Raw genomic sequence first — 15356 nt, 5'->3', positions numbered from 1 at the left:
GGAGGAGCAGAGAGAGAGGGAGACACAGAATCGGAAGCAGGCTCCAGGCTCCGAGCTGTCAGCCCAGAGCCCGACGCGGGGCCCGAACTCACGAACCGTGAGACCGTGACCCGAGCCGAAGTCAGACGCTTCACTGACCGAACCCCCCCAGGCACCCCGGCCTCAAATCCTTTCTGGAATAAGGTCTGGTTGAAGGGAGAGTGGCAGGCAGAGGTCTCCTGTTTCTCCTGAAGCAGCTTGCCCGGCAGTTACGGAGGTGGGCAAATGCATCCCACCTCCCCGCTTTCTCCGCCGGCCCGAACTCAAACCCAGCCCCCCTGCACTTGCCAGCAGCCAGCTGGACGTGTGATAGTGTGGTGCTTCGTGAGGCCTTCAGGTCTGTCGCAGGGACAAGAGGGGCACTGTGGGCACCGTGTCTCCGGGACGCTGACTCTGCCCTCTGGCGCCCGCAGGTGGTGTATTTTACCGCGCTGCTGCCCTACTGTGTGCTTATCATCTACCTGGTCAGGGGCCTCACGCTCCACGGAGCCACCAACGGCCTGGCGTACATGTTCACGCCCAAGGTACGGGCTGGAGGGAAGGGGACCTTCGATCTTCCAGGATGGGTGGAAAAAGGGGAAGACCCAGGGAGGTGGGTGGGGGCGGTGTGGATTACCTACGGGCACCGGGTCACCTCCTCAGCCAGGCCGTCCCCAAGCCCTGTTCACTCTGGGACACTGAGTCTTTGGTCCACCCACCCTCCTCCTCCTCAGCAACCCCCCCCCCCCCGAGGGACTGCTACCCCAGCCCCGCATCTGGCCTCCCGGCCCCCACTCTCACCCCACACCCTCCTGGCAGTCTACGGATTTACCACCCAGCCACCTCTCTCCCTCCCGCACACCTGCCCGCACCCCTTCCTTTACAGAGGTGAATCCACACCCCGCAGGGTTTTCTGTGATCCCTCCCTAGCCCCCCGCTCCCCGACGCCCCACAGCCAACGCTCATCAGTCGCCAGAGGGTGGGGGGGGGGCACTATCACCTTTGGGACAAGTTCATTTGGCAAATCTGGCGCCTGGAAACAAGATGGCTGTGGTAGCCCCCCTCCTGCCCCCGCAAATGCCCCCCACATTCCAAATGACCCCCCACCGTCATCCCAGACCTAGAGCTCCAGCCCCAGCCCACACCGCCTCCATCTCGTGGGGGCGCGGGCCTGCACAGTGCCTGGTCATGGATCAGGGGCTCCTTTTACATATCACTCCCCCTCCCCGGGCCTCCCGCCCTCTGCCAGTCGGTGGGTTTACGGGGCGGGGGAGCGCCACCCGGCCGGGTCCTCCAGCCCCGTCCCTGCCGGCTTTGCAGTTGGAGCAGCTGGCCAACCCCAAGGCCTGGATCAACGCGGCCACCCAGATCTTCTTCTCCCTCGGCCTGGGCTTCGGCAGCCTGATCGCCTTTGCCAGCTACAACCAGCCCTCCACCAACTGCCAGAAGCACGCCATCATCGTGTCCCTCATCAACAGCTCGACCTCCATCTTTGCCAGCGTCGTGACCTTCTCCATCTATGGCTTCAAGGCCACCTTCAACTACGAGAGCTGCTTGAACAAGTAAGCCGCCCCGTGAGCCCCGGGGCCTCGGGTTGGGGGTGCGTCCCGCCGTCCCCCAAGCTCTGAGAGCCGCCTGGGAAGAGATAGCACAGGGAAGTCAAGGGGCGTGGGACAAAGGACACCGGCTTTGCGGCTCTCCACCCGGGCCCAACCCCGGGCACCCCGCCTGAGGGCTGAGGGCAGCTTCGTACGTCCAAAGCTCTTAGCACAGGGAGGCACTGAACAGCCAAACCTCGGTTTCTTCTGCCCCGTCTCCCTGACCTTGGAAGTAACCCAGAGCCCTCTGGGTGAGCCAGGGCCATTACAGAATCTCCTGTCTGCCCCCCGCCCGCCTTATCCAACGTATAATAAACATCATCCAGACTAGGCTGTCCCATAGGGCAGTCACTAGCCCCAAGTGGCCACCTACAGATTTAAATGGGGACTGGTTTAATTAATGTTAGTTACATCCAATCAGTTCGTTGCACTTTTGTTTAAACCGGTTTCCATTGAAATGTAAATGAATTTAAGTCGGTCTCTCAGTCACACCCGCCGCATCCAAGGCTTCAGCCGCCACGTGGGACGGCACAGACGCGGACCGGTCCCATCATCGCAAAATTTCTGTCGGACAATGCGGGCCCAGAGGTTTAAGTGGCCTAGCTGTGTGGGGTTGTTTCTCACCTCTGGTCCTCTTTCAGGCTCCCTCAAAGCCATTCAAGGTCACCCCGGACTTTAAAAGGTCACCAACCGGGGTGTCTGGGTGACATGGTCAGGCGTCCAACTCTTGATTTCGGCTCGTGGTTTGTGGATGGAGCCCTGCGTCAGGCTCTATGCTGACAGTGCGAGCCTGCTTGGGATTCTCTGTCTCTCTCTCTCTCCCTCTCTGCCCCTCCCCTGCTTGCTTGCTCTCTTCTTCTCAAAACTAAATAAACTTTTTAAAAACATCAAAAAATTTAAAAAAAGAAAAAAAGGTCACCCATCAACAGATTCCCTTTGTTGGAGAGACCTTGCCCAATCCGAGGGGAGGGAACCCCAGCACCCCGGCTTCCGAGAGAGGGGTTGGCGACCGTGGCCTTTCTACTCAGTGAAGGTCAACCTGGCATTCCGCTCTGCAGGGTGATTCTGCTGCTGACCAACTCCTTTGACCTTGAAGATGGCTTTCTGACCGCCAGCAACCTGGAGCAGGTGAAGGGCTACCTAGCCTCGGCCTTCCCCGGCAAATACAGCGAGGTGCTCCCACAAATTAGGAACTGCAGCTTGGAATCAGAGCTGGCCACGGTAAGGCCTCTGAGAGAAGCCAAGGAAGATTCTCCGGTCAGCCTTTGGTGTCAGACCTGTGCGTTACCTCCCAGATGCCCCCTGTTCGATTCGGCAGCCACGCCCCCAGGGGGGCCGGTGGGGGGGGGGGCGAGGACCTACTGGTTCTGACCCAGCGAGAGGCCTTTGTTACTAACTTTCCTCCCCCCCCCCCCCCAAGTCCATCCACGGGGGCCCTGTTTGAGGATCCCGGGCCTAGAGTGGTTTCTATCGCCTTCACGCCGGGATCATGTGCGTTCTTCTCTTAAGACGTGGCTCACGACGTCGGGTTCCTCAACCAAAGATGTAGCTAAAGAGCTTAAAGAACAACAGCTCGTCATGAGGCCCCCAGAGCTACTTTTCTACAGCTCAGGAGCTTCAAAGGCCAGTCCCCACCGCACCTGCATTTGGTGGCTTGTCCACTGGCACCAACTTCCCGGGGAACGTTGGCTCTGGTTCTGGAATCCGGCTTGCATCACGTTCGCTTATCAGGTCATTTCACGGGTGGGGCCACGCTTAGGCTTTCCCGGCTCCCTGCTCACACCGGCCTGTGGCCTGACCCCCTCCTGGGCGGGTGTCACAGCCCCAGCCCTCAAGCCGCAGCCCTCAAGGCCTTGATCGGTTCCGTGGGCTTCGGTTCCTGTTCCGTGAACTCATTTCAAATTTCCTTTTTGTTTTGGACACTTGGGGGGTTTCCTGACTTACTTTTAAGCTTGGCTCAGCGTCCAAGAATTACGTGGTTGTTCCTTTATTCAACCTGGGGCTTTTTTTTTCCCCCCATTGTGTTTGTTCTTGTTCGTCTCTCCCCCTCGTTCCACTTTATTCTCTACTGTTTGGAAGGGACACAGTGTATTTCTCCTTCCAAATTTTTCCTGTGCGTATTTCACTTAACAAAATCTAAAATTCAACAATATCGTGACTTCCCACCCAAACAGAAAGAACAAGGATTTTTAGAACGCTTTTACCTTGTCCACCTAATTTTATTTATTTATTTTTTTTATAAATAAAATACACTTTTTTAAATGCGTGTTTGAGAGAGAGCAAGCAGGGGAGGGGCAGAGGGAGAGAGGGAGAGAGAGAATTCCAAGCAGCCCCTTAAAATGCCTTCCTTTAGGGGCACCTGGGTGGCTCAGTCGTTAAGCATCTGACTTTGGCTCAGGTCATGATCTCACGGTCTGTGAGTTCGAGCCCCATGTTGGGCTCTGTGCTGACAGTTCAGAGCCTGGAGCCTGCTTGGGATTTGGCGTCTCCCTCCCTCTCTGCCCCTCCCCGCTCATGCTCGCTCTCTCTGTCTCTCTGTCAAAATACATAAACTTTTTTTTTTTTGCTTTTAATTTTAATCTCAGTCTAATTAACATACAGTGTTATATTAGTTCCAGGTGTACAGCTCTTTTCTCTTGACACATTGGAGATCTTTGCCTTGTGGTTCTGGCCTCCATCGTTGCTCTTCGAAAGTCCTTCTTCAAAGGACCCGGCTTCCCTCCGATTTCTCTGTCATCTTCTCTTGGACTCTGGCCTCCGCAATCCAAGCGTGGATGCATTTTTATTTACCCAGCGTGGGCTTGGGTGACGTTGGGCTTCCTGGATCCACGGACCCGTGTATCTTACCAGTTCTGGAACATTCATACCTATGTCCTCGTAATCATCGCCTTGACTTCCGCCTGTCTTCCCCGTTCGGAATTCCAGCTGGACCTTCTCCTCCCACCCTGCAAGGCCACTCTCTGATGTTTTCCCACCTTCTTGTCTTTTTTTTTTGTCTTCATTCTGGATTCCTCCCTGGGATATATTTCCAAGTCCACTAAATTTCTCTTCAGGTGCAAGCAGTCCTTAGCTGTCAGTGGTCTTTTCATCCAGTATGTTTTTAGATGCTATTTACTCTCAAATTTACTTTTCATTCCAATGGTTTCTTGTCATACATTTATCTTGGTAATTTTATCTTGTTTCTTTAAAAATGTCATGCATAGGGGTGCCCGGGTGGGTCAGTCAGTTGAGCGCCCAACTCTCGATTTCGGCTCAGGTCACGATCTCAAGATTTGTGGGACGGGGTCCTAGGGCGGGCCCCGCACTAACAGCGTGCAGCCTGCTGGGGATTCTCTCTCGCTCCTTGTCTCTCTGCCCCTTCCCTGCTCTTTCTCTGTCTCTCTCCGAGAAAAACACGTCATACGTAGCTGATCCACTGGTGGCCTTGGACAGGAGAGTGGAAGGCAGTCTGTCCTCAAGGGGAGGAATGTTTGATCACTGTTGAGAATGTGTTGGCTCATAGTAATGATAAAAAGCCAACCTGAGTAATTTCGTTACTGTTTGTAAATTCCCTACGAGCGATCACCCCCTCTCGGCTGCACCCAGCGCTGGCGAATCCCACTGTGCTCACTGGTTTGCCATGGAGCTGACCTGTGTTCTGAATCTGCCGCCCCAGCGTCTGCCATTCTTGGGGAAGGGTGTTCTAAACCTTAGTCCCGCTGACTACTTATGGTGGCTTGTCTTCTCGTGGGTTTACAAATCCGTTTGCGAGCTCGCTGCTTGATCATCTCTGGTGGTCCTGCGGGTCTAAATTGGGGGAGCTGTCCCCCAGAGAGGGTTTGCTTCTGCTGCCGGTAGCCAGGGGGCACCCCCAGCTCATGACCTCTTTCGACCCCTTCTGGGGTTTGTCTTTAAGCAGGGAGCTCTAGGTTCTGTCTCCGCGGTTCAGTATCCCCACAACGGTGTTGTCGCAGCGGGGATCTGGCCACGGGAAAACTGCCCTCCGGGTTGCCTGCTGGCCAGGCCAGCTCCCCACCTTACGGGCTCCTCTTGCTCTGGCTCCCCCTCCCACCTCAGCTCCCAGCCACCGAGGCCTCGGAGCACCCAGTCAGTCATGATACCGGGAGCAGAAATTATCTTTGTTGTATTTCATCCCGAACAGACGTGCGGGAACCCAGCGCTCCTCGCGCTTTGCAAATACGGACTCCCGACGACTCACGTTTCTATCCAGCCCAGCTAAGCCCGAGGGGCTGGTCTGCAGACGGAAAACCCAGCCTCAGCATGTGGCTTCTCGTGGCCAGGATGCTTAGCACTGGGCGTGCTCAAGGAGCCGTAAGTCCGCTGGGGTGTCTAACTGGTGTCTTCTCACACGGGCAGGCGGTCCAGGGCACTGGCCTGTCCTTCATCGTCTACACCGAGGCCATTAAGAACATGGCGGTATCCCAGCTGTGGTCGGTCCTCTATTTCTTCATGTTGTTGATGCTGGGCATCGGGAGCATGCTGGGGAACACGGCGGCCATCCTCACGCCCCTGACCGACAGCAAGGTCATCTCCAGCCACCTGCCCAAGGAGGCCATCTCCGGTGAGTGGGCCAATCTGCAGAGGACATGGGGGTCGGGGAGGGCGGGGCGTGGGGCGGGAGCAGACGGACAAGCTGCCGCGGGGACCGTGTGCTGGTGGAGGTGGCGACCTCCTAGCAGTCCCGCCGTGGCTCTCGCCGCCTCTCGGGCAGTCGGGACCTGGCACGTGTGCGTCTCGCCCGCGCATCTGGTTCTCCCTCACGAGGCAGCACAGCGGCCGCCCCAGCGCCGGGAAAGGCCGGACTCACCGACCTGGCGCTCAGAACTCTCCAGGCCAGGAGAGAACCTGCTTCTGCCTTTGTTCCCACTGCCGTGTTAACAGAACGTGTACATTTCTTAAACACAAACTCAATCATTTTCACACGTTCCCGCTCAAGTAACCACCGCCTAGGTCAAGACACAGAGCATTTCCAGCCCCCGCCCCTGCCCCGAGAGCCCCTTCCCACCCCTTCCCATCAGTACGTGGCCGCCCCCCCTCCCCCCCACCGCCTAGGCCCCCACCCTACCCACGATGGCGCCATCCCACCGCATCCGGGACATCCCCTCTCCCAGCCCAAATCCAATCCAGTTCCCACCCCATCGCCTTAAAGCCCTGACCGCCTGGGCCGAGCTGCCCACCCTTCGTCGGAACCTTCTAGCACTTAGCATCTCCCCTTGCACCTGGTCTCTGTAGCAGCATCCTGTGTGCCGTTAGCTCCCGGCCAGCACGTAGCCCCTTGTCCTTGTGTGTCCCCTCGAGATGGCACTGGGGCTTAGTGAGTGACGGCACATGGTATGATGGCGGGACGGGCAGGTGGGAGGTGGGAACTTGCGAGTCAGATACTTTGTGGATTGCCCGAGGGAGTCAGCCAAAGGAGACCGGGACAAGGGCCCGGGTTCTGGAGGCAGAAGGGCCAGTGTCTGAGCCCAGAGTCCGTCACTGACCTGCTGTGGGATGTTGGGAAATTTACTCCGTATCTCTGAGCCCTTGCCTTCCCCATCTGTAAAGGGGGCTCCTGGGGCTTTTGGATCCAATGCCTGACAGGTGCCTGGGGTGCACGCAGTGGGAGCTGGGTAAACATTCCCATCTGCCCCTCCTCTCCCTCCTCCCTCTTCCCGCCACACGGGAGTCCTCGGGATGCCCTGCAGGGCAAACCCTCTGCCGCGACTCACCTCCCAGGAGCTCAGGGGCTGAGTTGGGATAAACAGAATCACCAGACCCACAGGCTGGGTGGGCCCCCCCCCCGCAGATAGCCGTGCCCACAACTTTCTTTCCCCCTCGAGTTTGAGGGCCCCCCTGCAGGACAGCGCCGAGAATTAACATCAGTGACATCTGACACACATTCCCCGGGACACCTTTGCTGTCCCCCACCCCTCCCAGAACACACACACCCGTGGCAAACACGCAGAGAGGCCGGTCCCCGGCAGAGTCCCCTCGGGGTCGGCGGCTCTGCGGCCACCCAGGAAACTGGATGGGGGGGGGGGGGGCGTGGCAGGCAGGTGAGCGTGCGGTCTCGTGGCCCCAGGTCTGGTGTGCTTCGTCAACTGCGTCACCGGCTTGGTGTTCACCATGGAGGCCGGCAATTACTGGTTCGACATATTCAACGACTACGCTGCCACGCTGCCCCTGCTGCTCATAGTTCTGGTGGAGATCGTCGCCGTGTGTTACGTGTTCGGGCTGAGGCGGTGAGGAGGCCCCGCCCCCAACACCTGCAGGGGGTGGGGATGCCCCGCAGGCCACGCCCCACCGGGAAAGCAGCCCCTTCCCACGTGCACTTGGCCTTCCCCTTTCCACTTGGCATGGCTTTTCCCTCTGCCCTCATCTCTCAGCTCATCCTCGGCCTCGCTCCCGCCCTCGCTCGACCTGCCGCCAACACCTCCTCTCCCCATTTCCCCTGGTTTTACTTTTTATTATAGGACGTTCGCCTGTTGATCGTGCCGGGCCCCAGCGGCTTAGGGGGGCAGGGATCCGTTACCTCCAGGCACCACATACTCTGACCCTCGGTGAACATCAGTATTTTTCGGGCACGCTGACCAAAGTCCAGTTGATAACTTAAAACCAAAAAAAACGTGGCCGATTCAGGATGTCAGGCTCTCGATCCCAGAGCACGGCCGGGCACTGGAATGTTGTAGATCCCCCCACCCCCCCACCCCCGGGTGATGGGCTGTGCCGCCGGGCTGAGGCCACTGGTTTAGAGAGACTTGCTCCTCCGCGTGGGCCCAGGGGGGAGCCTCACCGTACATGCGGGACCTCAGGCCCACCCAGGCCCGGTGAGTCAGATCCTACACGTTCACACGGGAGGGGTCCACATGAGCATTTGGGAAGCACTGCTCAGATAGGAGCCGATCAGACAGGTGAGCCAAGTTGTGCCCCCCCGTCCTCAGTCTTTTCCCACCCTCCACGTTGGTTTGGAGGGGGGTGGGGGTAGGGAGCAGCATCAGCCATGACAGTCTAGAAACCACACCCCTTTGAGCCACGTTTCCCACTGTGTCCCCAGAAGCACTGGGGTCCCGTGCCATGCTGAAGGACGTCCGTGATCAAATAACTTGCAAGACATAAGTTAAACAGAGTCAGAATTTCTTTCCTCTAGGACTTCCTGGAGCCATGAAGACGATTGGGAATCTCAAAGAGGGGGTATAAATGGTAGCCTTGCCAAAACCGTTTTGGTCAAGGAAGCCTTTTTTCAGCCTACCTCCCGTTTGCTACCTACTGGGGACATTCGAGCTAGAGTGACCCACTCTACTTTCCCAGGACCGAGGGCTTTCCCAGGGTGCCGGCTGTCCAGTGCTAACACTGGGGAAGTCCTGGGTAAACTGGGACAAGTTGGTCCCCCGGGAAATGCCAGTCTAGAAGGAGAAACAGATGGGTCACCTGAGAGGGTAGGTGTTTCCCAGGAAGGGAGAGGGCGGAGGAAAGAGGAACAGAACCCAGGGCCCACTGGCGGTGCTGGAGAAAGGGCACAAGTCCATGCAAAGGGGTGGTGCTAAGTGGTGAGGCTGGAGGGAGGGAGAACCAAAAAGGCGTCTCCTATAGAGTGTGGAAGTGGCAGGATCCGGGAGTGACGGGGAGGGAGACAGCGCCATCTAGTGAACATCTAGCAACAGAGCCATGTCAGGTGGGAGCTCAGGACAAGCCCCAGGCCCCAGTGTGGCAGGTGGCTGTGGTTGCAGCTGGTGACCGTCTCACCCCACCCCACCCCCGCCCCTCTTCACGGCCACTTCTGCTTTGGGTGCGGTTTCAAGGCCCTGCACGGGAGACAGCAGGCCAAGCCGGGTCTGGGCCTGGGTCTGCCGCTACCCGGGTGCCCTGGGGCAAGTGACCTCACGGCCCGGGCCTCGGTGCCTGCTGCCGTTAAATGGGGGTGACAATGGCTGGGTATTTCCCAAAGTGCTGAAGACACTTTCCATACTTACTTGAGTCTGTGTTAGGAAATGCGATTAGCTCTTTAAAGGGGGGGGCGGGGAGACGTAGTGTGCAGACTACGAAATCCCAGAGCAGCCACCTTTGGGGGGCGCTGCTCTGGCTTCTCTCTACGCCCGCTCCGGCGGGTCTTGGCCAGAGTGCTGCATTCCCAGGTTTGGCTCTCCCTCTGTCCCAGAACCTGCTGAGGCTCCAGGGTACAAAAGAGATTCCTCTCTTAGGGGCGTTTTCATGGGCAGTAGAGTCACTGATACCAGGATGGGAGGGGTGGGGGCAGAGCTGCCCCTCGGGGTCCCCGAGCGTGGAGGTCTGGCTTGATAAGTGACCCTCCAGGCTGTTGGCTTCTGCTGTCTCCGGGAACTGCCCTCCGGTCCACACCGGCAGCCTTCATCTGGAGGTGGCCCCGGGAAGATTATCTCCTGACGTGCACCTGACTCTGGGGGGACTGCTCTGCTCCCCTGCTCTGTGGTGGCCTCGGCTCGTCCCCCTGCCCCACCCCACACCCCCTCTGCCCAGGAGGGGTCAGAGAGACACCCCGGAGGGGTCGTGCCCAAGGCTCAGTGGCGCTCAGAACAGAATCTTCCTAAACAAACAGGGATGTGGACGCTGGAGCCCCCCCCCCCCCCCCGCCCCAACGGCGTGCATAATCCAGACTTTCTCCCCGTTTCCCAAATAGATTTGAAAGTGACCTCAAGGCCATGACTGGCCGCACCCTGAACTGGTACTGGAAGGCCATGTGGGCCGGCGTGAGCCCGCTCCTCATCATCAGCCTCTTTGTCTTCTACCTGAGTGACTACATCCTCACGGGGACGCTGCAATACCAAGCCTGGGACGCTTCCCAGGTACCTACCCCCTGTCTCGGGGCCCCCGGGCTCACTCTCCAGAAGCGGCTTTAAGTTTCCTGAAACCAAAGATCCGCTTCCGCGGTGTGGGCAGGTTATTTGTCGCGGCATGGAAACACCACCCGGGTACTTAAAAACAGCCCAGGAGAGCAGACCTGGGCTTTGAGTTTTGCGACGTGCGCTCCTGTAAAGAGTAAGATTCCTTCTAGAACTTCCCAGGGGGCCTTCCCCGGGGGTGGGGTTGGGAGAAAGCCCCCTGCAGAGGCGCTGGTTCCTGCCCCCGGGGCTGCGCCCTCTTCCCTCCTCCTCAGCCTCAGGCCCTCCGACCTCTGTCCACTTAGCCTCCTGGGGAAAGGCAGAGCCAGCCTCCGGGGCATGGTCCCTGAGCCCCGGCAGGCGCCCGAGAGGACCCGTCTTAGCGCTCGAGTCACCGCATCCCGGGAGGGTCTGGCTCTGGGTGTGTGTGTGGCTGGGACACAACAGGCTCACTCAGGCCACAGGCAACTGCTGTTCACCGACCAGAAGCGCCGTGTGTCAGCATTTTGACCACCAGGGCGGCCGTGTCAATGCACTTGGCCTGAGGGCCAGCCTTGGCTGCCCTTACATACAGGCAGACTCTCACAGCGAACATTTACGCTGGGAGGAAAGTAATCCTGCAGGCCAGTTGGCATTTGCTTTCCTATGGGTAGAAGACGCTGTCCCTTAGCACCCAGCGTGCATGGTGGCCGTGAAGGACGCCACTCCAAGTGAGCAGGTGACTGATGGCGGCTGCGAGGCGCCCCCGCACCTGCCTCCCGGCAGGAGAAGGACCGGGGTGTCTTCTCCAACCCAGAGCAGACTGACGCTTTTGTCAAAAGCAGTAGCGGTGAATCCCTTGAAAAGGGAGAATGTATACAGAAAACCACGTATGGACTACAAGCTCCCATTATTTCTTGTATCAACAGATACGAGACGAAGCTGTCACATTGCTAAAACAGCTTCTGAACGCTTCCCCCGGTTTCTGTACTGGTCAGTACAGAACAACAACAGCAACAACAAGTCATAGGACGAGTAACAGGAAGTCTGTGGGCTGGTTCCCACACCACGCTCCGAGCGCGTTTTGGTTTACAAGCCACGCGCGGTTGGCCTGTGATCCCTCGGCCGTAGCTGTTCTGCGTCCCCCTCGTGGAAAGGTGGCATTTATCGGCTTTTTGGCCTCCTTTCTCATCAGCTTTAATGCATCTGCATTCAGGGAAGCATCCCCCAACTCAATCCAGACGTCCGCCAAGCCTTCTCCCAAGATCAGGGCTGTGCCGTTCAAGATGGCGGCCAACCGCCACAGGTGGTGATTAATATTTCAATTCGTGAATATTCAGTACAACGTAAAGTTCCGTGCTTCACGCCCACTGGCCACATTTCAAGGGCTCAGTAGCCACCTGTGTCTGTTAGCTACCATGTTGGACAGCACCCATATGGAGCTTTCTATCATCATACAAGGTCCTGTTGGGCAGCACGGGGCTGAGGTTAAGCCCCCTCCATTTAGGTGGCCCCAGATGTAAGGATGCCCAGCCCCGGATGCTCTCCGCCAAGCGGGGCTCTGCCTGTGGTGGCTCCTCCTGCTGACCCTCGGCTTCTCCTTTCAGGGTCAGCTTGTGACCAAGGATTACCCCCTCTACGCACTGGCCATCATCGGCCTGCTCGTGGCCTCTTCCATCATGTGTATCCCCCTGGTGGCCCTGGGGACCTTCATCGTGCGCTGCCTCAAGAGGGGAGACACGCCCCCCATGGCCTGAGGACTGGGCTTCCCAGAGACTCCGGTCGGCCGCTCACTGTTCTGCGGCTGTATTTATAGGTGGAATCTCCTTGGCTGCCTTTAAACATATTTACTCCAGAAATACTCAACCCGTCATCTTCCTGAGCCCATCAAGAAGAACTAGGAGGGTGTGGAGGAAGAAGACTCCCTCGGGAGGACCCACGCCCATCCACGGAGCGGCCCCTGCTCCCCTCTGCCTGCCCCCAAGGTCACACCGAGCTGGCTCCTTTACGCCAAAGACATGGGCTTTTCAAGGCCAGTCTTGAAGACCATTGCTTTCTCGATTCTAAGGAAGCCCCAGAATCCGGGCACACCGTGGGCTGAAATTCGACTATAATTTTTACGGAATAAAATTTAAGCAATTTTTTTTTCCTGAAGAAATCCCAACATAACAGAGGGCAGGTGCTTTTAGATCAGTGTGAAGAGAGGTTTTTTGAGCGCCCTGAGATGAGCCATCTGAATGTCACTGGTGCAAAATCAGTTCTCTTTTTTCAGTCATACTGAATACGCCAAGACTGTGTTTCTCGCTAAGAGGACTGGCTGGCCACGAAGAAGGGAGGCCTTTGTTTGGGGTCGCTCCTGTGATCTGAGGCCTCTCACAGCGGGTCGAGGACCCGTCACCCCAACCACAGGATGTGACCCCAAAGCCCCGGGCGTGGTCCCATGAGCAGTCCGTGCAGCCGGCCCCTGCCCCAGTGCCTTACGCATTAGGAAAGGTGCCAGAGCCACTTTGAGGGTGAAAGTAAATCTAACGTTCCCACAGATGACGTTATACCTGGACACGGTGGCCAACTCTTTATAGCAAAGACCACGAGCATCACTTACAATCGATTTTAAAATATTTGTACCTTTTTTAAAGTTTATCCATTTATTTTGAGAGAGAGGGAAAGACAGAGAGAGAACATGAGCAGGGGAGGGGCAGAGAGAGAGGGAGAGAAAGAATCCCAAGCAGGCTCCACACTGTCAGCGCAGAGACCGATGCGGGGCCCGAACCCTCGGAACCGTGGGATCATGACCTGAACCAGATGCTTAACCGACTGAGCCACCCAGGCGCCCCGTACAGAAGTTTTCTAAGGCGTATATGTAACTCAAACAGAGCATCTTGTAACTGAAGGCACTGTATTTATGATGCAGCATTAGTCTACCAGGCTAGGGTCTCCTGTCTTTTGTCACGGCAATCAGCAGGTCAAGGTTATTCCTGAGGGGGGAGGAGGGCCCTGGAGGGCCCCCCCCCCCAAACCTTCTGTGCTTCACCGACATACAGAATTCACGAGTTTCTTTGGGTAAGATTTGCACAGACATCTTCGAAGACACTGAAACACTCCCCTGGGACGTCGGCTGGAGTGTTTTGTTTTGTTTTGACTTCTTTTTCGTGTATTTATAAATGCCCAAATAACAAAAATAGGCACCAGAAAGGTCTTCCGCTTTTACAAGCCGTCTTGTCACTGCTTCCCCATTGCACCTGATGGCCACTTATGAGGAGGTCATCACTAGCCTTCGAGATGCACCAGCATTTATCAAGCACAAGTGCTCAGCCTTCGGACTTCTCAGCAGAGGGTCTAGCGTTGAAAACTGTAGATGTCAAGGCTTGAAGAGTAGGTACACTCAGTGGCAAACACACAGCCCTCCGTTCCTGAATCCTTGCGGAGCGGGTCCCCCTCGGGCCCCAGTCATGGTCACGGTCTTACAACATGGGCCGCCCCTCCTGGGGTCCGTCATCAGCAGGATGTCTCAGCCCCGGCTGCCAAGTATCCTCAGGACCGTGGAGACAAATGTTGTCCTAAATCATTCCTTTATTCTGTGGTTCCACACCTCGCCTCCCGTTCGAACAGCCTGTGAGCATGTCCAACTCCCAACGCCCCACCCGGGCCACACCCGGAGGACCAGGGCTCCATAATGTGTCACACAGGTAGGAACATTTACGTCCAAAGTGACCTTTAGGGGCGCCTGCGTGGCTCAGTCGGTTAAGCGTCTGACTTCACCTCAGGTCACGATCTCACGGTTCGTGAGTTCAAGCCCCGCGTCGGGCTCCGTGCGCTGACGGCTCGGAGCGTGGAGCCTGCTTCGGATTCTGTGTCTCCCTCTCTTTCCGCCCCTCCCCCACTCACACTCTTTCTCTCTCAACAATAAGTAAATGTTAACAAAAATTTTTTTAAGTGACCTTTAAACGTTTGAAAGCATTTTTGTGCACTGGCAATGGCATGGAAAAGCCACTTGTACAGAATAATGCTTGCTCACGGAAGTCGGACGGATGAGGTCATGGTGTTCTAGAATAATGTGCTCCAGGTGAAAATGCCTCAGGTTTCCCATTCAGTTTTATTCTGGTTTCTGTGGACTTCATGAAGAACAGAGCATTCTTCAATAATCCTCTTGAACCAGGAATGAGTCGTGTCTCAAAAAAATTCTTTGTTGACTGTTTTCTCGGTGCTGCACCAAACTGGTCATCTGATACCTGTCCACCTTCCTCCATCAGGCTGGAGAGAGAGGGGGATGTGCCACCCTCACCCACGTAACAGTCACCATGACGTCGTGGCCAGATCACAGACTCCAGAGAGTTTTCTATTTATGCTGGAGACATAACGGTCCTGGACTTAGCTCTAAGAAATCAGGGAGGGAGATGGTTGGGTGCTCAGCAATTGTTGTCATAGATAAAACCTTTGACAAGTGTCTCTGTAGGTTTTTGTCACGTACTGGCTGCAGTTTTGAGCCCCCTCTCGTGACACGAGATATGCCCACATTATGTAAATAGATGAGCTAATTTTGAAAACATGGCAAATAAAAGAGAATCCACCCAGTCTCTCGTTTCTGTCACCTTCCCCACGTTTCCCTCCTCAGGCAGCCAGAGAAGCCACACTGACGCAGTGTGACCCTCACGGGAGGTGATGGTTAGAGTCCGTAAGAAAAATCAGAAAAGGGCGCCTGGGTGGCTCAGTCAGTTACACGCCTGACTCTTGGTTTCGGCTCAGGTCATGACCTCACGGTTCCTGAGTTCAAGCCCCACACTGGGCTCTTCGCTGACAGTGTAGAGCCTGCTTGCGATTCTCTCTCTCCCCAACTCCCCCTCACTCTCTCAAAAAATAAACTGTAAAAAAAATTAAGAAAAAAAAAAGAAAAATCATAAAGGTCTAATTCGATGGGTTTAAAACA

The 15356-nt window shown here is 56.6% G+C and overlaps 1 protein-coding gene across 1 annotated transcript in view; it reads left to right on the top strand.

Annotated features, from left to right (window-relative positions):
• Positions 1-13104, top strand: part of SLC6A20 (solute carrier family 6 member 20) — a 37874-nt gene extending 24770 nt beyond the window's left edge. The window contains exons 5-11 of the mRNA XM_045492617.1: positions 453-563; positions 1339-1580; positions 2675-2837; positions 5973-6177; positions 7681-7840; positions 10252-10417; positions 12040-13104. Of these exons, the coding sequence (XP_045348573.1) occupies positions 453-563; positions 1339-1580; positions 2675-2837; positions 5973-6177; positions 7681-7840; positions 10252-10417; positions 12040-12189 (1197 nt within the window). The 3' untranslated portion in view covers positions 12190-13104. The remainder of the gene's footprint in view (positions 1-452; positions 564-1338; positions 1581-2674; positions 2838-5972; positions 6178-7680; positions 7841-10251; positions 10418-12039) is intronic.
• Positions 13105-15356: the final 2252 nt, after the last annotated feature.

Source organism: Leopardus geoffroyi, chromosome A2, assembly GCF_018350155.1.
Source record: "Leopardus geoffroyi isolate Oge1 chromosome A2, O.geoffroyi_Oge1_pat1.0, whole genome shotgun sequence".
In the NCBI taxonomy this organism is placed as follows: domain Eukaryota; kingdom Metazoa; phylum Chordata; class Mammalia; order Carnivora; family Felidae; genus Leopardus; species Leopardus geoffroyi.
The sequence above is the reverse complement of the archived record's forward strand: the minus strand, read 5'-3'. Positions and strand labels throughout refer to the sequence as shown.